The 25,476-nt window shown below is 22.8% G+C and overlaps 8 protein-coding genes across 8 annotated transcripts; 3 read left to right on the forward strand and 5 right to left on the reverse strand. All coding sequences in view use genetic code 6, as the record gives it.

Annotated features, from left to right (window-relative positions):
* Positions 1-1,548: 1,548 nt before the first annotated feature.
* On the forward strand, positions 1,549-2,667 carry TTHERM_00483600 (hypothetical protein; the record flags this gene model as incomplete). The annotated part of the gene is made up of 1 exon (XM_001017473.3): positions 1,549-2,667. The coding sequence occupies one exon, from the start codon at positions 1,549-1,551 to the stop codon at positions 2,665-2,667; it is 1,119 nt and encodes a 372-aa protein (XP_001017473.1).
* Positions 2,668-3,463: 796 nt separating this feature from the next.
* Positions 3,464-6,758, reverse strand: TTHERM_00483610 (AAA family ATPase; the record flags this gene model as incomplete). The annotated part of the gene is made up of 10 exons (XM_001017474.3): positions 3,464-3,652; positions 3,763-3,870; positions 3,936-4,097; positions 4,145-4,279; positions 4,383-4,550; positions 4,616-4,745; positions 4,866-5,473; positions 5,572-5,742; positions 5,803-6,390; positions 6,459-6,758. 10 exons carry the CDS (start codon positions 6,756-6,758, stop codon positions 3,464-3,466), a joined length of 2,559 nt encoding a protein of 852 aa, XP_001017474.1.
* An 854-nt stretch (positions 6,759-7,612) lies between these two features.
* Positions 7,613-9,151, forward strand: TTHERM_00483620 (kelch motif protein; the record flags this gene model as incomplete). The annotated part of the gene is made up of 5 exons (XM_001017475.3): positions 7,613-7,709; positions 7,789-8,007; positions 8,061-8,231; positions 8,286-8,606; positions 8,661-9,151. The coding sequence occupies 5 exons, from the start codon at positions 7,613-7,615 to the stop codon at positions 9,149-9,151; spliced, it is 1,299 nt and encodes a 432-aa protein (XP_001017475.3).
* A 3,683-nt stretch (positions 9,152-12,834) lies between these two features.
* On the reverse strand, positions 12,835-13,295 carry TTHERM_000483639 (transmembrane protein, putative; the record flags this gene model as incomplete). The annotated part of the gene is made up of 2 exons (XM_012797957.1): positions 12,835-13,237; positions 13,294-13,295. Coding segments are annotated over 2 exons (405 nt in total).
* A 1,260-nt stretch (positions 13,296-14,555) lies between these two features.
* TTHERM_00483640 (cyclin-dependent kinase-like Serine/Threonine kinase family protein) lies at positions 14,556-15,771 on the forward strand (the record flags this gene model as incomplete). Its single annotated transcript, XM_001017477.3, has 4 exons — positions 14,556-14,788; positions 14,851-14,971; positions 15,108-15,684; positions 15,755-15,771. The coding sequence occupies 4 exons, from the start codon at positions 14,556-14,558 to the stop codon at positions 15,769-15,771; spliced, it is 948 nt and encodes a 315-aa protein (XP_001017477.2).
* Positions 15,772-16,474: 703 nt separating this feature from the next.
* TTHERM_00483650 (EF hand protein) lies at positions 16,475-17,557 on the reverse strand (the record flags this gene model as incomplete). The annotated part of the gene is made up of 4 exons (XM_001017478.2): positions 16,475-16,725; positions 16,802-17,234; positions 17,311-17,372; positions 17,452-17,557. The coding sequence occupies 4 exons, from the start codon at positions 17,555-17,557 to the stop codon at positions 16,475-16,477; spliced, it is 852 nt and encodes a 283-aa protein (XP_001017478.2).
* Positions 17,558-18,543: 986 nt separating this feature from the next.
* TTHERM_00483660 (hypothetical protein) lies at positions 18,544-19,279 on the reverse strand (the record flags this gene model as incomplete). The annotated part of the gene is made up of 5 exons (XM_001017479.2): positions 18,544-18,682; positions 18,831-18,875; positions 18,940-19,040; positions 19,091-19,144; positions 19,202-19,279. The coding sequence occupies 5 exons, from the start codon at positions 19,277-19,279 to the stop codon at positions 18,544-18,546; spliced, it is 417 nt and encodes a 138-aa protein (XP_001017479.2).
* Positions 19,280-20,179: 900 nt separating this feature from the next.
* TTHERM_00483670 (hypothetical protein) lies at positions 20,180-24,685 on the reverse strand (the record flags this gene model as incomplete). The annotated part of the gene is made up of 2 exons (XM_001017480.2): positions 22,914-24,685; positions 20,180-22,475 (listed from the first exon to the last, which is right to left on the reverse strand). The coding sequence occupies exons 1-2, from the start codon at positions 24,623-24,625 to the stop codon at positions 20,180-20,182; spliced, it is 4,008 nt and encodes a 1,335-aa protein (XP_001017480.2). The 5' UTR covers positions 24,626-24,685.
* Between the last annotated feature and the right edge of the window lie 791 nt (positions 24,686-25,476).

Genomic DNA, 25,476 nt, shown 5'->3' on the forward strand with positions numbered 1-25,476 from the left:
TAGCTTGTTTCTCAATCTGCTTTCTTTGATAATAAATAAATAAATAATAAATATAAAAGCAATTATAAATAACTACATACATATATCTTAGCACAATAACTGGATAAATTTAATATAATTTGTTGACTTTCAATACTCTTTGTTGATTATTAATTAATTAATAAACAAATATAAACATAAGATTGAATAAACAGAAAGGAGGCTTACTTACTTACAATGATAGATATTTTACATTTTCATCACTATCTAATTTATTAATTAAAATTATAAGTCAATGACTGACTGAATGAATGAGTACAGAGTTAGTGATAAAGTTAATCTTACAAAATATTACTAAAATACAAACAATTAAATAAATAAATAAACAAACAATAAAACTTAACAGGCTGACAGAAAAAATAATAAAATTAAAACATTCAATATAACAGCTTCCTTGTACTTTAATTCATTCTTTAGCTCTTTGCTTAGGTCACTTGTTAATTAATTAATTAATTGATTTGCTACAAATTAAACTAATCAAATGATTATTTAAAAATTGTTTTTAAGTCTTTTAACATAATTTAAATACAATCCAAATCTAAACCAAAAAGATTTTGTTAATTAATGTCATAAATTTATCTTTAAATATAACGTAAATATAATATTAAATATTGTATTAATTTATCTAATTGCATATAAATACATACATATACACCTATTTTATATCTATCATCACATTTATTATTTACTTACTTTTCTATATTTACAATTATTTAGTTAAAATAAATATATAAAAGTATTAATAAAAAAATAATATCACTATTTATTTAAATACCATACATTTAAATTCTTTTTTAGAATTTTTTATTAGCTATAAATAAATTCAAGTAATTTTTTCTAATATTTAATAAAATGAAATTAATAACCACTGTAATACCTCAAGGTGAATTATGAAGCAAATAAATAACTAGAAATGGCAAATTTTTATGTAATTGGAAATAGTTAGTGAAGTTAAAATATAACCAACAAATAGCATTCATAAGTATTTATAGTATTTATTCATTAACCCAAAAAAAAGTTATGCCCTTCTCTCATTAATTAGCAGCTTTAAAATTAAATTATAATTTTTAAATAAGTTATACTAGCTACATTAATTAATATTCTTTAAACTTTATTTTTTTATTTATCAAATAAATTTCTAATTATAAATTATAAATGTTTATTACGTTTAACTATTTAAAATTTTAATTATAGTTAGCTTTACTTTCTTGATCAATGAATGGATGGATGGATGAATGAATGAATTCATGAATGAATAAATGGATATTTCATATTGATTTAAAATCAGAATCTTTCTTTACAAAACAAAATTTTTGCTTTTTGAGAGAGGAAAAAATGAGAGAAATTTTTTAGATATTCTAAATAGACTTTTAATAAAATTAAGAAAGGCACTAAGAAGAAATATATTTAAGCTTTATATATTCTAATAACTTCTATATTTAGTTCAATAAAGAAATAATAATATTAATCCAAATTCTTTAAATATAAATAATTAATAAAACTCAAGAAATGTCAAAATTATACAAGCCTTTCTTAAGGATTTACAAAGAATTGGAAAATTCAGAAGACATTGCTTAAGATTTTCTTTTTGTAGGTCCTAAAATAAAAAGCGACTTAAGCAGTGCACAAGGGTTACTATTTGGAAGCCTTTATTTCTGCTTTATTGATAACTGCGTCAAAAATTTAGATATACCACAAATTAAATAGGCATAGGATTTTTTTAAAGTATTATTAGCCCAATAAAATGATTTGATTGAAAATGAAAAAAATCAAATTGATAAAATTTTCTATCAAATTAATCAAATCTTGAAATCGCTAAAAATATTTGAAGGTTGTTCCAAATGTAAGAAATGCGAAAATTTAGAAACATGTGAAAAATTTAGTGACATCAATGAAATTTGTAAATCTTTATCAAATTTAGAAAATTTGTTCACTCAAAAGTAGAAATAGGATAAAGAAAACTATAAATTTAATGAATACTTTGAGTTTTGTGCTTCTTTAGCATTGATGGAAAAACTAGTCAGTTATAGCTAAGCTAATAATCTACCAAATGAGGAATTCTTAAGGAAACATAACATAATTTTTAATTAAATAGAATAAAATGATTTCTTTACTGCATAAATGAAGAGTGCTTTCAACTAAATTTGCGAAATATTGCAAATTAGTTGCACATTTTACTATGAATTCAACTAAAGCTTGATTAAAATCAGCCAGCACCAAAGCGTTAGCAAGTAAGATCTTCACATCACATACAACTATAATATAATATTTAGCTAGGATTATTCTAGTTTCAGATTCGGCTATAGTACAACTAAAATAAATGAGCAGAATATGTTAAAAGATAAAATGTATTCTCAAAATGACATCATATAAATCTTAAAGCAAACTGAGAAGACTTGCCTTAATAACAAAGAGTTCCCATTAATAAAATAAAAATTGTAAGACGAAGAAGATTTGAAAAATAATAAATAATATTATCTTCATCAAATCAAAAGCCTGTTAGAATAATAAAATGAATATGCTCCTACTTTGAAAATTTGGATCGACTATATTAATGATGAAAGGAAAAGAAAATATGAGTTGGAATGTGAAATATAACAAATGCAAATAGACCTTAAATATTAATGAAGACAAATAAATAATTCATTAAAAAAATTTATTATTGTAAATTAATTAATATTTCTATTTATGTTGTTTTTTGAAATAGTCACTTTAATCTAATCTATATAAAAATTCATTATATTGTTTTATTGCTTGCTTACATATCCATTTCAAATCATTTTAAAATCTAATTAATTATTGACCAATTACCCTTAATTTTATATTGGTTTTGATTCAAAAATCAAAATCGGCATTATAAATTTTGAAGACACTTTTTATTTTTTAATTTTAAGATTTTATTGTCAGAATTTCTTCTAATATTATTTTCTTTTTTTATTTTTAACTTTTGATGGAGGAGAGAAATAAATACTTGTTCTACTCAATTTTATAAATTCAAAAATAAATAAATAAATATCCTTATTTTATTTATTTATTTATACTTTCATCAATAAAACTTATTTATTGAAGTTTAGAATTTTAATCAATATATCTATCTATCTATCTATCTATTATAAAACATTTATAATTTTTCTATAATATCATTTAACAGCTATTTATCATTGTGGTATTAATCATATAATCCTTTAAAGAAATAAATATTTTTATTAACTTCAATATTTATTAAATGTAAAAAAAAAGAAACAAGGATGATTTTTAAAAAAACTTAGGTAAATTATAAAACTTTCAGTTTCTTTAAAATTTAATATTTAACAAGGAAAGGATTTATTGATTAAAGCATTTTTATTTAATTAAAAACTTTGTTAAACATACATTTAACAAATTAATTATTAAATAGATAAATTAATATAAATTGTATTATAGATCACATGAAGAGCTATGACATTTTTACATCGTACTTTATAGGAATACTAACTCCTTCCCTAAATTTATATAAAAATGAAGCATCTTCTCCTTCTATTCTTTTTTTTCTTTTGTTAGCTTTTTTATTGTATTAATTGTCAAGCATTTCAATATTCATTAATTTTTCTTCAAGCTTCTTTTACTGTATTTCCTATTTTATTATTTTTAAAAATTATCTAAAATACACAATAAATAAATAACTTTATAAATCAATAAAGTAGTTAGAGTAAGTAAGTAAGTAAATAAGTAAGTAAGTAATACATCGTCTGCCATATCTTTTGCCAGTGTTTTTTAATGGTTTATTATATCATAATTTTTTAAAATAAAGTGTATTGATCTCTCATTCAGTCTTTATACGGGTACATCGTTCTAAAATGATTAATAATAATTAAATGTTCCATTTGATTAAATTAAATATTTATTTATTTATTTACTCCAAATAAAAGCAATCTTTCTATTTAAGGAGTAAAATATATATTAAATTTTTGACCGCTTCTATCTATTTTAAAGGGATTATCTAATAATTTCAAAGAGAAGTCTATCATAATGCTCAAAGAAGTGTATAAGTCTTTCTTTTCACTGTCACTGATTATGTTCTAAAAAAATATAATTAACTCTTTTATAAATTTGACTTAGAACTTACAGATGAAATATTAGGCTGTATTATTTAATAAATATTTGATAAATAATCTAGCACGAAATTCTTATTATTTAAGTAAGGAGCATCTGAGTTTGGAAGGTTTTCTAGTAAACTTTCTATGCAATCCATGGCAGCTTTCTATTGAATATTTTAAAGAAAAATTATGTTCGAAATTTTAATGACTTTTCGAAAACTCTATTAAATTTTTTTGATATTTCAAAATGTTGTTAAATAATTTTACATATCTTTTTTTAAGAGTGAATTTGTCTCTAGGGAAGTCTAGCTTTACTCTTTCTTAACCTTTAAGATTGAGACCAAAATTTATAATTGGAAGCGATATAAACTTTGTCATTTCATAATTGTGTTTTAGCAAATTACTTTCTAAAATTTCTGCCAAAGATAAATCATCCTATATTAAAGATGAAATGATTTAATAATTAAAAAACTTAAATTAACTTTTTATAAAGATTTTACCAAAAACTAAGGTATTTTATCAAAGAATCTCTCAGTATTTTTTATTTTGCTATAGTTTAAAAGTGTTGCTTCTATCAGTTAATCAGGTTATGTGTTTTTAATTAGAGTATGTATAGTGTATCTCAAAATACTAATTAATTAAATAAAGAATTAAAATTAATAAATTATTTTTTTATTTAAGTGCTATTTCTATGATCTCCATTAAATCTACTAAAATCTATTAATTTAAATTAAATATTATTTTCATTACTCAATTTTAGAGTCCTTTTTATTGATTGGAGGCATCATGATGCACTCTAAGAGCTCTAAAATACTTTTAGAGTTGTTTTTTTCTTCCATGAGAATTTAGTCGATTGATATTTTAGAGCGATTGTCTTGCTTTTGAATTTTTGATATCATTTAAAGGTTCATTAATGTAGATCTTATATCGTTCTCATTGTGGTCACATATCTTTTATAATCCTGATTAATCTATACTTAACTTTTCTTTATGGCAGATTTCTCTCAGTCTTTGTACTAGCTTATCGCTCCTTGCTTTCGTAAAATTAAATACGAAGGCTTTTTTTCTAAGTTCCCTTAACCCTTTACTGTAAATATCGTTACAAATAAAGATAACTGGTCTTCTAATATGAACGTTTTATGCTGTTTATTTTGTTGTTTCTTCTTCTAAACCTTTATCATCTTCTTCATTCAAGTTATCCTCATCTCCATCTTCATCATCTTCGTCCTTTTTCTTTTTCTTTTTTGACTCAGGTTTCTTTTTTTAATTGCTTTATTTTGTTTGAGCTTCGCCAGCTCCCTTTTTTTGTATATTCTTTTATCCTTTAAAAATGAAGTCTAGTAAGTGATTAACAGCTCCCTATTTTTTTTGTTATATTTTATAATAAATAAAAACTTCTGCTTGCTCAAATACGAAGAAGTCAAATTTTGTATTTAATTAATAGAAAAACTTTTTACATGACTCTCAGATTCCATAGCTCCATCTACTTCGTCTACAATAATCAAAGAAGGTTTTTCTTTTTATTCTTCAGCTTTATTATCGTTTTTGAATTACAAAGCTTCATTTCTTGTCACTGTTTCTATTTTTTCAATAAGCTTTGCTGCAGTTCTTTCCTCTGATGCATTTATCTTTCATTAATAATTAAAAAATAATTAATATAAAAATATTTAGAGTTTTTAAGAATTTACTTCAATAACTTTGTATCCACAATGCTTTGCAACAGTCCTTGCTAATGTGGTTTTACCTGAACCAGGAGGTCCTGCAAGAAGAATAACACTGTTTTACATTTTTTATACTGAATAATCATCACTTAAATCAAAATAAAAAGGCTTTTATCCAGTGTATTAAAACTTATTATTTCCTTATCCTTAAAAGAATTTATTTTAATCTCCTGCTTAAAATCCTTTATTAGCTTCATCTCCAATCTTATTAAAATTATTATTGTAAACGCTGCTGCTGTTGTTGACTTTTTAAACTTAGCCAAAAATATTTCTGCCATAACTTTAGTTATTATACTAATTGTTATATTAATTATTATACTAATTCTAAAAGATGCTTTTTTTTAATTTTTTCTTAAAAACAATAGGATCCCATGCTTTTAACCAGCACATAACCTCCCTATTAATTTTATCAAAACTGAGAAGTTCATCATATCTCTTTGGCATATATTTATCCACCCACAATTACCTATCTTTTAAATTTTCTCTCTTTATTAACTATTTATCTTCGTCCATAATTTCCTACTACAGCTCCTACTCAATTTGAGCAGCTTTTGCCTTTTAATTGATATCAATTAACATTTAATAATAATAAAGGTGAAAATAAAATAAAATAAAATAATTACTTTTCTTTACTCCTAAACTATTTACTCTAACTCTTCAATTGGTGTTATGAGCAAACTTTGTCTCTCAAATAGTTTAATAATATTCTAATTTATACTTGGATCATATTTTTCCCTTTTATTCTTGTAAACGTAGAAGTTCATTGTTGATACAATTTTATCTTCTTCCTCTGTCTCATTTGGATTCTAAATATAAAAGTTAATTTTAAGCTATTCATTAGCATCATCAGATGAATAATGAAGATCCCTATCATCTATATTAATGCCTTCAAAATAATCATCATAGTTATGTTTCCAACTCATGTTTACTTCTTAAATATGCTTGAATGTATTAACTTATATATAATGATTTCCTATAAAAATTAAACCTTTCGCGTAATTATATCTTTAATTTAATAAAAATATTATTTTTTATAAATTAATTTACTATCTTTCTTTAAATTTTGCGCGCTTTTTGAATCACCATTCAATGTATTGATTTTCCGGCAAATAAATAAAAAAGAATATCCAAACAAACAAACAATCAAACGAATAGTAGATATTATGACAAAAAATATTTCTCAATTTGATTTTAATAATAAAAATAAATCCTTTTAAAATTAATTTATCATTGTAGAATTTACTTTAGAAAGAGTTATATTAATTAATTAATTATATTTAATAATAAAAAAATGAATGGAAAAGAAAAAGAAAAATTAATTTAAGAATAATCTGAATATTTTATTGATATAAAAAAATATCATTTTTCCTCATCAATCAATAATGAATAAATTTAATCTTATTTATCACAGTAAAACTAAAAAATATTAAAAATTTTAATTAAAAAAATAATTAAAATTTGTTTTATTTAGAATTGAAGTAAGAAGATTTAAATTGTATAATTGTTAATTTGTTAGGAAATATAAATTTAAATATCTTTTTTAATTATAATTTAATAATAGAAAAAATATCATTTCTTAGAGTTTTATTCATCAGAGAAAATCAGAAATAAGAAATTAATTTTTAAAATTTTGTAAATTGATAAATAAATAGAAATTTAGTTATTTATTTTGTTTATATCTTTATAACTCCTAAATAATTTCAAAAATTATACACTTTAAAAGTTTTAAAAAAAATACAAATTAAAGTTTGAATCTTATAAATAGATAGCTAGCTCTATGGAATATATTAAGTTTAAGAAAGGAAGTCCATATCCTGAAAAAAGAGGAGGATCAACTTTACACTGCGTTGCCAAAAATAAATTTATTTTAATAGGTAATGCATATATAATTAGCTAATTATATAGATTGTATCAAATAAGTGGTAACATTGATAATATAAATAATTAAATTAGGTGGAGGAAATAGATCTAAAGAATTTGGAGACATTTGGGAATTAAGCATTTTAGACAATAATGAGTGTGAATGGAAATAGATTAATATTCCTTTGAGTGCTTTCACTCCTAGGACAGGACACACATCTTCATAAGTTGATGAAAGCACCATTTACATTTATGGAGGATAGAATTTTACAGAAAACAAACATTATAATGATTTTTTAAAGTTAGATCTAGGTAATTTAAATCAAATTTTAAATGAAGCAAATAACATTTTAATTTTCCAACAGATACAAATAGCTTACAAAGGCTTAATAAAAGTAGTGGAGCACTTAATTTGAACGAACCAACAGAAAGAAATTCCTCAACTTTAGTTTATAATAACATCGATAAATAGTTGCTTTTGTTCGGCGGAGCTGATCCTCAAGAACCTCTTAGAGACCTTTATGTCTATGATATTTGTAAGAAAAAGCAATAATTTATATGGATTAAGGATTTATTTATGTTCTAAAAAGTATTAGGAAAATGGACTAAGGTAGAAACTAAAAATGGTGATGAAATTAAAGGATTGGAAATGCACACAGCTCATTTTTACAGTGCAGCTTCCGATTTAAAAAAGAAAAAGAAGAAGAAAGGAAAGAGCAAAAAGGGATCTAATATAGTAAACCTAGATATTGGTGACTTTACTAAAGAAGTAGATAGTTAAGGATAAGCTATTCCTCATGAAGCAATTATGAACATACCAAAGGTGAATATAGAGTTTGATGAAAAGAATGCAATAGTTGAAGATGATAATAATGATGAAATTGAGGAATTTCCTCATGGGGATGAATAAAGTATTTAAAAATAAATATTATTTAATAACTTAAATGATTGTAAAAATAAAAAAGTTATAGGTAAAGAAGAATAAGAGGAAGAATAAAAGAATGAAGATAATAAATAAGGAGAATAATAAAAGTAAAAATACATGATTGTAATTGGTGGAAGATATCTCGATCAAGTAAAAAGTGAAATATATTCCTTGAATCTTTCAAATTATGAATGGAAAAGGATAAAAGATTTGCCATTTGAAATATGTGCTCACACATCAACTGTGGTAGAAGATTCAATTTATATCTTTGGTGGAACTTCGGGCTAAGAGTTCTATGATAAACTTTACATTTTCTAACTCACTAATTAGAAACTCTATGAATTTGAAATCACTCCATAAGAAAAAAAGCAATGCATGTTAACTCCAAGAATGGCATCAGCAATGAGTTATGACCAAGAATCAAAAAAATTGTATATTTTCGGAGGAGCTTCAATTGAGGATGAAACTACAGCTTTAATATCAATCAATACCAATAAAATTAATACTTCAAACAGAACAAAAAAAATTTGAAGTATTTTATTTGCATAAAATTTATTTTTTTACATATAAAGTTTTATTACTTTAAAATTAATTTTCAATTCATCAATTGAATTTTATTTCGATTAACTAGATACTCATTTTTTTATTTAATTATCATTTATTCATTAATCTAATATTATTATTTATTTAAAATCAATTTTCAGATACAATTAATAAATTCTAGCAAGACTTTAATTCTATTTGCTTATTTATTTTATTATATAAACAATCTTAATCACTTACTTTTTACCTAATCTTAAATCTATTTTTTTTAATTAATTACTTTTCTTATTATAAAAAAACAAATAAAATGAATAATTAAATTTGATTTGATTTTATTTAAATGGTAAAAGGTATCTAATATGTATGAATAATAATTTTTTAATAAACAAGTGATAAAATTATTTAAAAATTGATAAAATATAAATCATCTAATTATATTCATAATATTATTTTTATGTAAATTTTAAGTATCAAATATAATTAATATATTTTTTTAAAATAGAAACTATTTCAGAATGTTAATTTTAAAAATTGATCTAATTATTAACAACAAAATAAAGCTTTTTTAACAAGTTATTGAAATATCTAAGATGAATGAATATATTTATAATTTTTTATAATATTTTTACAATTATTATTTTTTTTAAAAATAGATATTAAATGTCTATTTCAAAAATTCGATTGAAGTTTGTTAAAATTATAAAAATTTATTTGATATAGTTATAGAAGTATTAATTAATAGTAATCATGAACAATCTTAGTACTCAATAATTTTTTATTATATTTTTATAGTTAATAGTTTTTTTTTCAAAGGTGTTTGCTTATTAATTTAGATGCCTACTTTAGTAATGAAATATTGCTTAAATTGTAATAAAATATCTGATGATGATTAAAAAAATAAAATCTTAGATACAGTTATTAAAACAAACATTGAGATGGTATAAAAATATTGAGTTTTATTTTGATTTTTATATTTACATCAAATTATTTAAATATATCTCAAAATACCTTTCAATTCTCATTAAAAATCTTTACAATTCAATTAATTTTTACAATATTTTTAGAATTAATAGAATATTTTCTAAAAATGGATATTAATTTAGATATATATTTCAGTAATATTTCTATTTATTAATATTTTCTTCAAGTAGAATTATATAATTATTCATTAAATAAAATCACTATACTTGAAATTAATTCAAATAAGAAAATTTATTTATTGTATTTAAAGTAAGTAAGTAAACGATTGAATTTATAGTTTTATATTTTATTACCTAAAAAACAGTTGGAATAATAAAAATTTTAATAGATAATTCAATCTAGAAACCTTTATTTTTGCAAAAATAATTTTAGATAATGATAAAGGAATTAAAATTTTAAAATCTTTAATAATAATCCTATAATATTAATATAGTTATAGTAACAAAAATAGTACTTGAAAATAGATTATTTAAAGTAATAGCATTCAAATTAGTTATAATAATTTGTGATTAGTAATTAACTATTCAGTGAAAAATCCACTTAATCTAAAACTTTACCTCAATTAAGAGTTTAATTTGCTATACAAAATTAATCAAATTCAATCAATCAATCAGTCATTCAGCAAATTAATATCATCGAATTTTTACTAGCTGATCCAAAGTACTTAAATCAGTAAAATCAATAAGTAAATTAAAAAATAAGAAAACACCAATTAATATATATTTAAATAAGAATATAGATAGATATATTTATTTTTACATTCAAAATTGTCGTGAAATAAATAACTTTTGTTAAATGAATTACAATAGTAGTAAACCTCAAACTGCTTAGCAGGCTAAAAGGCAGGATTCAAACTATAATGCCAAGGATAGAGCTATAAACAAAAAAAACCCAAATATGAGTAAAGGGTAGATCATTGACAGATAGATCAGTAATTTTGAACAACACAAGGCTATAAAAATCCTATAAAAAGAAACTCATTTATCTAATCAAGAACAAAAAATATTTTTGGCAACATTTTTGCGGCGCCATGTAGAATAGTTTAGAGAAATAGAAGGAGATCCTATGGAATTTCTCCTAGCTCTCACTATCAATTTAAAATATGTTTTTGTACCTAAAGGGAAAGTCATATTTCATGAAGACGAGAACGCAGACAATTTATTCTTTATTCTTGATGGAGATGTTCAATTTTACACTAGAAAAACAGAATAAGATATACAAAGAGAAAGATTCTGGCTTCAAGCGGTGTAATCAAAATAATAGAATCCTTACTAACTTAGTAATGTGCAAAAACAGAGATTGCATAAAGATGAAGAAGTCTTAAAATATTATAAATGCGATGAAGATGAAAATGTATTCAGATTTTCAAAAAAGAAAAATGTTTACTTTGTTGATGGGGTTTTATTGCTTAAAAAAACATATTAGAGGAATAAAGGGCAGTCTTTTGGTATCGACGAGAAAGATAATTCTCAAACAGCAGTAGCTTGGACTGATACTATTCTGGCTGTCACATCACAAAGTGACTACATTTAGAGTTATACGAAATATAAAGAAAAAAATTCATTTACTTTTGACTGCTTGAAAAAGCTTATAGCTCCTTTAATTTCTTAGTACCCCACTAGAATAGATGATATAACGCTTAGATTAATATCTTCAAAAACAAAGGCTATAAATGTTCCTCTTCATTAAACAGTTTTCGAAGCAATATCTGAAGCAACACTTAAAGAAATACCTACTCTGAATCAAAAGAGTAGGAGTGAGTTAGGTTTAAATGAGTCTGTGTACATCTTGAAATAAGGTTACATTGAATACTACCTTAACTATCAAGACTCTGAGTAAAAAGGGCAGAAGATATGCTAACTTACTGATGGTGATGTATTTGGGCATGAGTGCTTATTCAAGCCTGAAAAATAAATATTTACAGTTATTTCAATTTCACCATCGACTTAAATTTTCTAGTTAAAAAAAGAGTATCTCTGTGAAAATGAGACTCTTCTCGATATCCTCTAAGTTAAGGGTGAGCAGTTTTGGAAATAACTTCAATCTGCTTAGAATAAAAACTAAAAACCATAGAATAATTTAAGCTTCTAAGCAGCTAAAAGTGAGGTCAGCAGCATAAACAATTAGAAAGTAGAAAAATAATTTAAAATTTAAAAACTAGAAATAAATAATTTATTGTCCAAGTAGAAATTAAAAAATGAGCAATTAGTTAATAATTATAATAATAATGGTAAATAACTACAATAATAAAGTGAAAATAAAGCAAATAATAACTAGTAGACAAATCTTTCAACGGGATAGGTAGAAAAATCAAAAAGATAAAGGAGCTAGTCCAAAAAGTCTTAAACAAATATTCCTTCAATTATAGAACTTTAAAATAATTAGTAGAAGTCAAAACAAATACAGACTTTAAATGTGCCCAAAACTTCAAGCAGAAAAGGAAGTATAAGAATGCATCATTTTGCAAATTTCGAAGGGTCATTTGACCAACTAGATGAAGATGATCAGTTGAGCTAGTCAAATTCGAAACTTGAATAAGATTTAATAAAATATAAACAAAAAAGTAAAACAATTTTATCTGCTGCTAGGTCATGCACTTAAATTCAAGTTGATTCAAACGATTAATTTTAATCTCCTACTTTACATGGTATTAATATGGATAAAAGTAGCTAGCCTTACTTGGCTATTCCTCATAGATAGTCATTAACCCACAGAAAATCTGAAAGCACCCACGTTTCGCCTGCTAAAAAGATCATTTTAGTCGTTGAGGAACTAAACTAATATGGTGAACCAAAAAAAGTAGATAGTAAAGCGTTTTCTTACTTGAAAGCTAATTAAAAATAGGAAGAACTCAAATTTTCTCCAAATAAAGTGACAAGCATAGAGAATAATATCTTTAAAAGCCAAACATAAGCTAAATTAGTTCCTTGTCGGTAACCAGATATTTTCAGAATAAAGCATAATATGTTTGACTCATCTTCCTAATCTAATTCTGCCAACAACGGAATAGAGTCGCGAAACGAAAATGAGCATTCTCCTTTCAACCAACCATTGGTGTCTCCGTTCAATGCTTTCTCAAAAGACTCTGAATTCCTAAATAATTTATAAAAAAGTAGCTTGAAACAAATAAGATAACTTAAAGTTCCTACATTAAACATATAGTAATCCATATATTATTCTTGTGGTGTTATCAATAATATTTAAAGAGAAAATTAGCCTTATTAATAATAACAACAACAATAGCCTCAACAACAATAACAACAGTAATATATGAACTAATATTAATAGATATTTACACCATAATCAAGCCGTTCGAGTGAAGAATAATCAAAGATGGAGAACTCTTACAAACAATAAGTTTAAACTCCTAATAGACTACCTCTAAATAAATAAATTCCTGTGAACTCTCCTATAAAATTATTTGATTAGATAAAATCTCCAATTCAATAAAATTATTTAAATTTTAAAACTAAATATTTCAACCCACTTCATACACAAAGAGAAAGAGGTACTACTGCTACTGCTTAAAAACTTTAAGCAAACTGAATTTTACATTACCCCAATAAAACTATATATATATATATATATATTAATCAACTAACTAATAAACAACTAATTTATGAAAACTTGATACTTTATCTTGATTATTTCTAAAATTAATAATACAATTTTGTTTATTCGTTCATATTCTAAGTTTACATTAAAAATATTACTTTATTTTATTAAAATTTCTAATAGATACTGAATTAAATATTATTAATTAATTTCTTAAAATTATTGATAACAGGACAATAAAATTATATTTAAAATAATATTTATTTTTTTTAACTTTTAAAAAATGAAATATAAAAATATAGCAATTAAAATTTTTTTTAAAATTAAATCTCCTTCATTTTCAACGAATTTTACCCACAAAAACAAAAATAAATGAGATATTATATAAAAAACTTTAAGCAAATTAAAATTTATTTATATTTCTCCCTTATAAAATTTAGAATAAAGCAGCTAACTAATTAATCGAAAAGAACTTTTTATTTCATCTTGATTATTTCAAAATTTAATACAATTTTGTTTTATTCAAAAAATATCTCTCAATTTTTAAGTTCTACCAATTGTTAATGTACCTAAATGTAATATTATTTATTTTTTTAAATATTGCATTAAGGATAATAAAATAATTATATATATTAAAAAAAAAAGAGTTAATTTAAAAAATATAATTAATTATAAAATGATATGTAAACTTTTTGAAAAATAAAAAGTAAATTTTAGTAGCAACCTAGCTAGCTAGCTAACTAGCTGTTAGTTTAATAAATTATCTCGTCTTTAAAAAATAAGTATCTATCTGTATCAATTTGTTTAATTTTTAAGTAAATTTTATATTTAAATTAAAAAAATAGCTTGATTAAAAATGGAAAACTTAGAAAATTTGGAAACTATTGAAGACAGGTACTAAAAGATCAAAAAAATAGGAGAAGGTACATACGGAAAAGTATTCTAAGCGAAAGATTTAAAAACTGATTAAATAGTAGCCTTAAAGAAAGTGAAGAATGACTATGAAGAAATTGGTGACGAAGGTATTCCTTCAACAGCTCTCAGAGAAATTTCTTGCTTAAAAGCACTGGATCATCCTAATGTGGTTAAGTAATAAATAAATAAATAACTATAAAATTAGCATTATTTGTAAAATGATTTTACTTAAACAGATTGGTTGACGTTGTTTACATTATGAAAAAGAATAAGCTTTATCTTGTTTTTGAATACATAGACTACGATCTAAAAGCATATCAGAAAAAAATTGGAAAAATACCTGAGCAGACAGTAAAGGTTTGGTCATATTCTTTCTTTCAATAATACATTCATTCATCCATCCATCAATATATTCATTAATTGCTTTTTTGGAATTTTTATGATTTATTTTTTGATAAATGAATGATGCCTAAAATAATTTAATTTAATTTAGTCGTACATGCACCAGATCTTAAAAGGGATTGAGCATTGCCATTCTAGGAGAATATTTCATAGAGATTTGAAGCCTTAAAATATATTAGTTAATAACAAGGGTGATATTAAGATTGCAGATTTTGGCCTTGGCAAAATATTTGGAATCCCTCTTAACACTATCACTCATGAAGTAGAAACTCTATGGTACAGAGCTCCTGAGATACTTTTAGGTGATAAACTTTATTCGCTCCCTGTTGATGTTTGGTCTATAGGGTGTATATTTGCTGAGTTGATTATAGGTCATCCTCTTTTTCATGGAGATAGTGAAATTGATTAGATTTTCAAAATATTTTAGTTTTTTGGCACTCCAAAATCTTCAAAGTTAGAAGGCACTTATAATTTAAAATATTGGTCAAATCTATTTCCACGCTTTAAATCCTAAAAAGATGAAATTTTAAAGCCAATAATTGAGACCGATCCTCAAGCAGCTGATTTGCTAGTAAAGTTAATAGACATTGAGCCTGCCAAGAGAATATCTGTGAGCCAGGCCTTAAAGCATCCTTATTTCGATAATATCTAATCACCATTGAACAGCTGTAAATTTAATTAAATTAAAATAATAATTTCTGATAAATTAGTTAATTTGTAAATTTTTAATTATTCTAGAGATATTTAATTTTTGATCAAAAAGACTGACTGACTGACTGACTCTGCTGATTATTTAGAAAATTGGAAAACACACTTTAAAAATAAAAAGTTTAAAGTAATGTCAACTCAAGTTAACATTCTTTAAAAAAGTTATTTGAAAAAGTGTTTTCATTTTATAAACTAATTATTTAAATATAAAATCAGTATTTATTCTATGAAAAAAGTTTTATTTATAAATCTTCTATGTAATTTAAAATTATTTATTGATTTTTCATGATAAAAAATAAATTAAATATTACTGTTGATTCTAATTTTTAAGGTGCTGAAAATGACTTTTTGTAAAAAAAATATGAACATCTTTTTTACATTTTTAATTTTTAAAATCAGCTTGAAAAAAAGTTTTAATCTAAGAGGATCTACATTGTATTTGCTTTTATTATTTTTGATTTAAGATGTGTTTTTAATTAAAATCAAAACAAAACAAATTAATAATTTAGTAAAAATTAATAAAAATATTCTAGAAAATAAAATATTTTTATAACTAAGATTACATTTGCTAATATAGGAAATTTTTTTGATAAAATAAATTTAAATTCTAATTATTTTAATTTTTAGGTACTTTTTATGCTGTAAGAAGAAATAGGAAAAATAAAGAAAGAAAAGATGTAAATAAGTTAACAAATAAATAAAATATTTTAGTTTTAGATTATAAAGAATTAATTAATTAATATTTTTTAATCAGAAATATATGGTGCAGTTTTTTTCAAAATCAGTTTCCCATAGATTTAACTATAAATCTTCATATTTAAGGAAACCTTCTTAATTTGTTTCAGTTTCACTAAACACAGCTACAGCTAATCTTTCAATTTCACTTTTGTTCATTAATTTTTCCCCTGTATGAGGATCTGTAAAAAGGAGAGTTATACCTTTAATTAAGTCATCTTTACTAAGCATACCATCTTCATCGAAGTCAAATATTCTGAATAGAACTATGTGAATAGTAAATAAATTGTTATTTATTTTTAACTGAATTGATAATAAATAAATAAATATATAAAGACTTACATCTCGATTTGTTTGAAGATGAGGCTTTGGCTGAAAATACATTTAAAATTTTACAAAATAGCTTGAAATCAATAAAAGAATAATTTAGTTATTTGGATGAGTATTTGTTAGAAGTAATTCCTTCTTATGTATTATTATTAAGTGGAGTTATTTTATATAGTTTTTTTTTTGTTCCATTTACAGACGCAAAATTTAAAAAGTTAGCCTTTGGCAAATCAGCAGCACTTTTTGATTATCTTCTAGAATAGTTTTTTTAATCTGCCTTTTCCTAGTTGCTAGCCTCTTAACCAGTATTATTATCAAGAGTAAGGTTTTTACCTTAAAGATACTTTGACTGCTCTTTTATTAATTCTAATCCATCAATCAGCCTTGATTTGAAAGGCGAATTTTAGAGTTCATCTAAGTTGAGAAATTAAGTTATTGACAATTTTTGCTGAAAATTTTCATTTTTAATAGTAAAAATAGTAAAAATATAAAGTTTTAAGTGAAATCAAAATTAAATAAAATACATTTTCCTTTTAATCCAGCTGATAAAACCTGAAATAGAGGTTTAAAATTTCCTTTTCTGTGACTTTTTTTAGTAAATTTGATTATTAAAATTTATTATGTAGAAATAAGGAAAAAAATAGATAGATATTTTTGAATCTTACAATCTGTATCCTTCTAAATTATATTCAGGTCCGAAGGCGTTACATTTTAGTTCGATAAATAAACAACTTCATCTAAATAACTTCCTTTGCTTAATAATCCTCCCATTTATACGTAGTTGCTAAAATGTTTGATTTTCTTAATTTTTGATATTGCTTGCTTAATAAATTAATTGATTAATAAATAGATATTCTTATGAGCAAAAAGCTGGCTGGCTGGCTCACAACCAAACTTTTTGATTAAGTTAAACTTTTCTATTACTATTTATTAATCTTTTTTTTAAACAGTAAAAAAGCAAAAAAATATATTAAAATCACTTTTTACCACAATTTTTCTCTAATATGATTTAACAATATTCCTAAAAATCATTATTAGAGTAGAAATTTATTATATTATGATCAAAATATATTTTTAATTTATTGAATCTTGGTTATTATTTTTACTCACTACCAACTAAGTTTCAATATTTCTAATAGCCTTCTTTGATTACAAATGTGAAAAATAAATAGTTAACTTTAAACTCTTTCTTCTTTATGGTTAGATCAATAGATTTATATCAACAATATGAGAATAAAATAATTAAAATAAACTATTAATAAGTTTTTAATTCAATTAATCTTATTGAAATTAAACATTTTAAAAATATCATTATAATCTATATGGATAATGTATTTATTTATTCTTAATGAATATTAATCTTTTAATTTGTCTAAACAAAATAAAAACACCTAAAAATTTCAAGAAGAAATTTTATTTATTTATTATTAATATAATCATTTTTATAATATAGATAGATAGACATTCCAATCATAATTTATTCATTCATAATTGTGTGTTTAACAGTTACCATTGTGCAAAAAAGAAATCTTAAGATGGTAGAAATATGTTTTTTTATATTGAAATAAATTAAATAAAAAACATAATTAATTCTATAAAACTATTCGAATTTTTAAAAACTGTTAAATGATAAAAATATTTTAAAAGTTTTGTTGATTAATAAAATAGTTTTTATGATTTACAGTGGAATTTACAAAATAAATAAATAGATAGATAGATAGATAGATAAATAAATAAGATATCATTTAAAATTTTTTTCAGTTCATTTCATATAATAGCAAAGGTGATTTAATATTGACATCAAAGACATAGTATAAATTAAATGATTTTGCATCTTACTTTTTGATCTCTCCTTATGTTTTATATGCTTCACCTAATGTGTCAGTAAAATTGATCCTTTTATTTTATTTATTTAATTAGTAATTAAGTAGCATTATTTTTGATTATGTTTTAAGTTATATTTGTTTGTTATTCTAACTAAAAATATTCAATAAATTAGTATAAAATATGATATTCCATTATAAATAAATAAATGACTTCTTACTCTTCTTTTTTTTCCAGGTCTTTGTACAACTTAACATTACAAATCCTTTTGAATAATTTAAATTAGTTAATCTTTTGGTCTGAGCTCATTTATTTCAATTAAAATTTACTTTCCATGCCTGTTTTCAATTTTGCTCAATACACAAAAAATTGGATCTTTTGCCTTCATATCTAACTCAAAATCAGCAAAGTGCCAATTATTTTCTATCAACTTAGTATTTTAGCAAATTTATGTTATCAAGCGAATTAAAATTAACTTACAATAAACTTAATATGCATCCATCCTTAGTTTTCTGGAGGTATTTCAACTTTTGGCTAATGTATATTTTATCAAAAACATATTGTAAATGCAATTCTTAATTAAGCAATTACATATAAATAATTTGTATATTGCTGTTCTTTTTGCACCTCTTTTTTATCTTTTGGTTCACTCTTCTCTTTTTTGCCCATTTTATCTATACAGATTCGCTTTTAGATATATTATCTTAATTTTTAACACTTTTAGTAAAATATAAAGTTGCTGGATTGTTTTTAGATATTAAAATTATATTTTAATTCAATAAATCGTATAAGATTTTTGCTATATAAGTTCAATATTTCTAATAATCAATCTAAGTAAAATAATAATAGAATAATATTTTTTTTTAATTTAGTAATTTTTATGACAAATTATATAAACTAATTCATAAAGTTGAACTTAATGATAATATCTTTAAAAAGTTTAGCAAAGTAGAAATAACATTTTTGTTTGTATTTTTAATAATTAGATAGATGAAAAGTTAAAATATAATTTATTAGCCTTTACTTCAATATTTTCTAGAATAAAATCAATATTATAACAAAATACATTCAATAACTAAAGTGGGTATTTTTATAAAATGAATTACAAATAGAATAAATTAAAATTAAAAATTTATTTAAAGTTAACATTTTTAAATGTTTGATCATCAAATTTTAACCCTGTATAACAAGTTTTTATAGTTTATATTGATAAAAATGTAGTGAATTTTATTGAATTTTTTTAATTTAAAAAACCACTTTTACTTAAGAATCGAACTTATAAAAATTCTACTTCTTATTTCTTATAAATTTTAATAAAATATTTTTTATTTTAAAACAGTTATTAGTTGAAGATATGATCAATCAAATGATCATTATCATAATTTGTGAATTAAGAAAAATTAATAAATAAATAAAATTAATTTTGAACAAAATTGGAAATTATTAAAATAAATATTTAACAGTTTAAAATTTAAAAATAAATTTAATTTTTATATATTAATTATTTTTCAAGGATTTATTCAATTTTTAATATAAATATCCTTTTTATTATAAATTCAAAATTTTTAATCACTTTTTTACTTAGTTTTGCTTAGAAGTGAATGAGAGAGAAATAAAATTCAGAAGTAATCTTAGCTCATCCCAAGCACTAATAACATACTATATAAAACTATGTCTTGTAATATAATTAGTTGTAATGTAATTTTAATTTTTTGCTGTTTGAAGGTAGTATTTAAACGAATCATGGATTTTTTTGATTCTGTCATCTGTTTATTATTCTTTTTTTATAAGGTTTAAAAGGTTGTTGTAGACTTCTTCTATAATCACTATATTAGCAACTGTGTTCAAGTGTTGTTTGAAGAATGCATCAATCACTTTATTTTCAAATTCCTGTTTAAATAAAATTCTAGTTGAAAAAAAGAAGTCTTGCTATGAACGTATAGGACTTAATATACTTTTTTATGACTTTTAAGGCGAATTATTTCCAGATTTTGTTTTATTTTATGATTTTATCAGTTTTTTAGGGCTTTAACTTCCTTATCTTAAAGGTGTTTATGGACTTGATTATGAATGCATGAAATTCACTATTTAAATATGTCTGAGCTTTGAAGGGCTGCTTTCTTCAAAGCTGCTTAAAGACGATCTATTTAATTCGTTTTAAGATTCAATGTTTTTTGATGTAAAATTTTAAGTTTAACTATTAGCTTATGAACTTTAGATTTTTACATTAAGAGTTTTACTTTTTTATATTTTTTGAGAGCTTTGATTCTGTGTATTTTAATCAACATTTTCTAGCTTAATTTAACTAAATGATTTTATAGAGTTTGAATTCTTGTACTTTTTAGGAGAGTGAGGTGAAGCCCTAGGACTTTAGAAAGATTATCCTTCCTCCACTTGAGCATAAAAGGAATCCTAAGTCCTATTATCAACAATGAAATTGACAAATTTTTGCAGGCATTTAATATTTTAGTCGTAATTTGTTGTTTCAAAGATTTTAACGACATTCTAAAGAGAATAGCAAGCAAATGTATTTTCGTAAAATGCTTTATTATTTAAAGGATAAAAACTAAGCATAGTAATTTTATATTCTTCTAAGGACAATAATTGGTTAAGTTTTTCAAGCTATTGAGTTTTGAGTGCAAATAAAAACTGCAACAATCTTTCTGACTCTATATTAGACACACAATCTATTACAAATTAACCTATGTTGCTCAATGGAACAGTTATTCCTGAGTTTTTCTTTAGTATTTACTTAAACTAAGAACTTTCTTTTGCCTCAACTAAATCAATATTTTATTTTAAAATTTAGAAATTATACTATTTCTGAGTTTAATTGTAAATATGTTAAGTCAATTCTATTTTATTAAATAGCTCTAAGTAATCTTCTAGTTCTTGCTGGTCATTTACAAAAACTTTTAAGTGCTTCGACACAATCTATTGAGCACTTTTAAGAGATATTTCATCGTTTTTTTCATATTAATGAAAGAAGTAAGGTCTATTATAATTTTCTTATTTTTCTTCTAGTTTTTTTCTGTAAGTTGAAGCGACATCATAATATATTTGATAAAATAAATTTGATTGCAGAATGATTGATTTAATGCAAGCTTAGATGCCCTGATTTCCTTTGTTATTTTACATTTCTTCTTTCAATTTATTTTTACTTAAACCAATTAAGCTACAATAGAATTCAATTTATCTATTTTTGATGTTCATTTCTGATAAGCTCTCTATAAAATCATTTAAAAAATGAGATGCTACTTCTTTTTACCCGAATTATTTCATAAACCACAAAGCTGTATATTTATAGAGAGGAATATAAGGTAGTTTAGCTAAAAAGGAAGTATAATCATCTTTTATCTTATCACATAAAATGCAATTAACAAAAGCCAAAACACAATTTTACGAAAATCTAAAAGGAGAAGGATAATAATCCTTTATATACTTCTATAATTTATATGTGTAGTTCTTTGTTTAAGGATGAATAATTATCATATTTATTTAAGAAGACTTGTCTTCAGATTTCTTTTTTTAAGAAAGCAGTTTAAGTCTTTCCTTCAATTCATAAATTTATTTATTAAGCAAATTAATTGTTTTCTTATTTTCATCTAACTCTTTGTTATTTTACTCTTCCGATTACTTGAGCTATGAAATTCTACTAGTAAAATTTTGTTCAATGCTTTGATTTAATTTCAAAATCATTTCTTCCTTTTCATGATATTGCTAATTGCTTTAGAACTAAGATTAGTGCATCTGATTCTTTATTTGAATAGTCTATTCTGCACCATACAGCATTTCATTTATCTCTTTTATCTAATTTTCTTGTTAAATTATGTTATTTTATAGCTAATCTATCTAATCATGGTAACTTTATATTAATTCAAAAAATACTTAGAAATGCAAACAATTTTGTCAAAAATAAAATTTAAGAAATAATTTATTTTGATATTCAATTTTTTATATTAATTGATATATACCATATTTTAAAAATAGGATAAAGTAATTCCTCGTTAAGAAAATCCTTCTGACTTGCTAGAAATAACTAAATTTAAGAATTTTTATTTCACATTTCGGTTTTAAGGCAATCCTAATATGCGAAATCTTATATAACGAGAGGTAACCATATCTAAACTTGGTGTTTATAGAAAATTTAGATTTTATTTACCCAAAATAAACGAGAAAAAAAGTAAAATAAATATCATTAATTATGATACTTAAAATTGAATATCATTTATGATACTTAAAAATTGAATATCAAAAATTAATAATTTTTTGACAACTCTAATAATTTCATATGAATATTTACATATTAAAGTATTTGTCTATGTCATTGAATAATTCGACGAATTTAAGAGTGGAGGGAGTTGGAAGAAGGGAGAGTTCTTGTATTAATTTTAGCTTCTCTTCATTTAATTATAAGATGGTTGGTTTCAAAAACTATTTTAAGGTAGGATTATTCATTTTGACAATAACTTCTAAGAGACTCTTAACATTTTTCATTTAATCAACAGCTATTTAATCAGGTAGAGCGATTACGGTTTTAGAGATAAATGAATTTATTTCAGTAAATACTTTTTATAGTGCGGATAAATACAAACTACAGAATCCTAAATCATTCTGATTTTTAGATATCTCTAATGTGTAATTTTAAAAAGCTTCAAAAATGTATTTGGTGTATTCTTTGATTTTATCTTACCCTTCTAAATAGTAGCTGTGTCTGCACTGAGGTTTTTCTAATTTAGCAAGAATCGATTCTGACATAATTATTTCATGCAGTTTTTAATAATATTCTACGCCTTAACAGCTTTTACTATTAAGATTATTGTCCTCATATTAAATAATTTTATTTATTTCAGTGTTAGTTTGAATAGAATTTGACCTTGATTATTTATAAGAATAATAGTAAGGATTCATATTAGGACTTCTTTCTTTGATTGATGTATTTTAATGAGCATTTTGTAATTTAAATAAATCTTAAGCATCGATAATATCTTCCCTCTTTTTTTACTTAATATCATAGCTTCTCAGCTTTGTATTAGATGAAGGTCGACTCATAGATATAATATTTTTTTATAGATTAGAGTTAAAATTAGAATTAATTTTGCTTTTAACATAAAATTAGTTTGCTTAACACTGTTCTTGTTATTCATTTAACTGTATTTACTAATTTTAATTATTTTATTATTACTTTTATGGGGTTACATATTGATATTACAGCTTTTGTAGATAAATTTATTCATTTTCTTTTTATTATAAATTGGAAGCAAATTGATCTGCAGGTTTCTTGTCTTTTAAAAATACATCAGCATATACTTGATGTCTCAAAGTTAATTTTCTACTTCCTTATTGACTTGCTTAGTACTATTATTCTCCTAGTAATTCTGAAGCAGTTTGCTATTATTATTAAGAAACCTTTTAATCTCGTTATATAGAATCAATATTTATCTTATTTTTAACAGAAGCGGAGAGAGTAGTTCTATTAAGCTAAATATTATTCTTTTATGTCTAATTTTAATTATTTTCAGCAATTTATACTTTTTCTTCATTTTATAAAAGCTAGCTCTTAGGCTAAGCAGCAAATAAATTATTATAGCTATAAACTCTTTGTCTTTTTTTTATTTAAGAAGTTGATGCTTTTCTAATAATTGCTTGAGGGTGCTAAAAATTAAGTGTTTCTTTTATTTTTGAAATGAGCTGACTTGGAACATTTTGATTGATATTTTACATATGATCATCACCAAAATCACATCCTTGTTATTGATTTGCCTTAATCATATTTGTACTAATTGACCTTCTCTTCAGCTTTTAAACGTAAATTGGAGCACTGAGCATATTACATATCTACTAATTATTCGTGATTAATTTACTATGATTTGCAAGATTTATAGCTTCTTTTTAATCTTTCATCATATTATACATGAGATTTTTTTAATAATCAGATTAATTTGGAGTATCTTGAATGCTTTAAAAAGGATTTTCAGGATGATGATGATGAAACTAATTGCTTTGAATTTCCATATTAAAAAAAATATTTATTATTTATTATTTGTCTTCTATTAAAAAATCAATTAATATTTTTGGTTTTTATATATATGAAAACAAATTATATAGTTGTTATAGTTAGTTAATTACTGTGCTTAAGGATGGATATTATTCTATTAAATATGATTTATTCAGTAAATCTCTAATCTTGTTTTGTATTTTGCTTATATTTATTTATAAAAGATCTTTTATTATATTTTTACTAAATAATTAAAGTAGTATTTTTATAGTTTTTTCCTTAATATGAAATTTCTGTTTAATTTGGTTATGCTATCATATTTTAATTATATGTATTTATTAATTAATTAATTATTTTAGTTAATAAAAAAATAAAAAAAACAGGGACCTGCCAGGATTGAACCGGCGACCTAAGGATTTGCAGTCCTCCGCTCTGCCACTGAGCTAAAGCCCCTTTCATGCTATAAGTGATATGAATTGTAGTCTTAGACATATAACTAAATTAAAGCAAGTGGTTATTGTTCATATAAGAGATTCAAAATATTTAATGATACTGTATTAAATTAAAATTTCCCTATTCTTCAATGATAAATAATTTTTTTGATAGTCATCTTTATAAAAGATGCTTCTTTTTATTTTGGAATATAATTAATTTATTTAAATTATTGAGATTTACTATAGTAAATTCTAAAAACTCAAATATTCAACATAAAAAAACAATTTTTAGCAGTAGTTGAATGGTATGATAAACAATATATCTAAAACAGAAAAAATAAAACATTAATTTATAAAAAATATTTCAAATTCAAGAATAAAAAATAAATTTAATAATTTAATGTTAAGTTAATACTTTTCTTTATCATTAAATT

This window comes from Tetrahymena thermophila, assembly GCF_000189635.1.
Source record: "Tetrahymena thermophila SB210 genomic scaffold scf_8254611, whole genome shotgun sequence".
NCBI lineage: Eukaryota > Ciliophora > Oligohymenophorea > Hymenostomatida > Tetrahymenidae > Tetrahymena > Tetrahymena thermophila.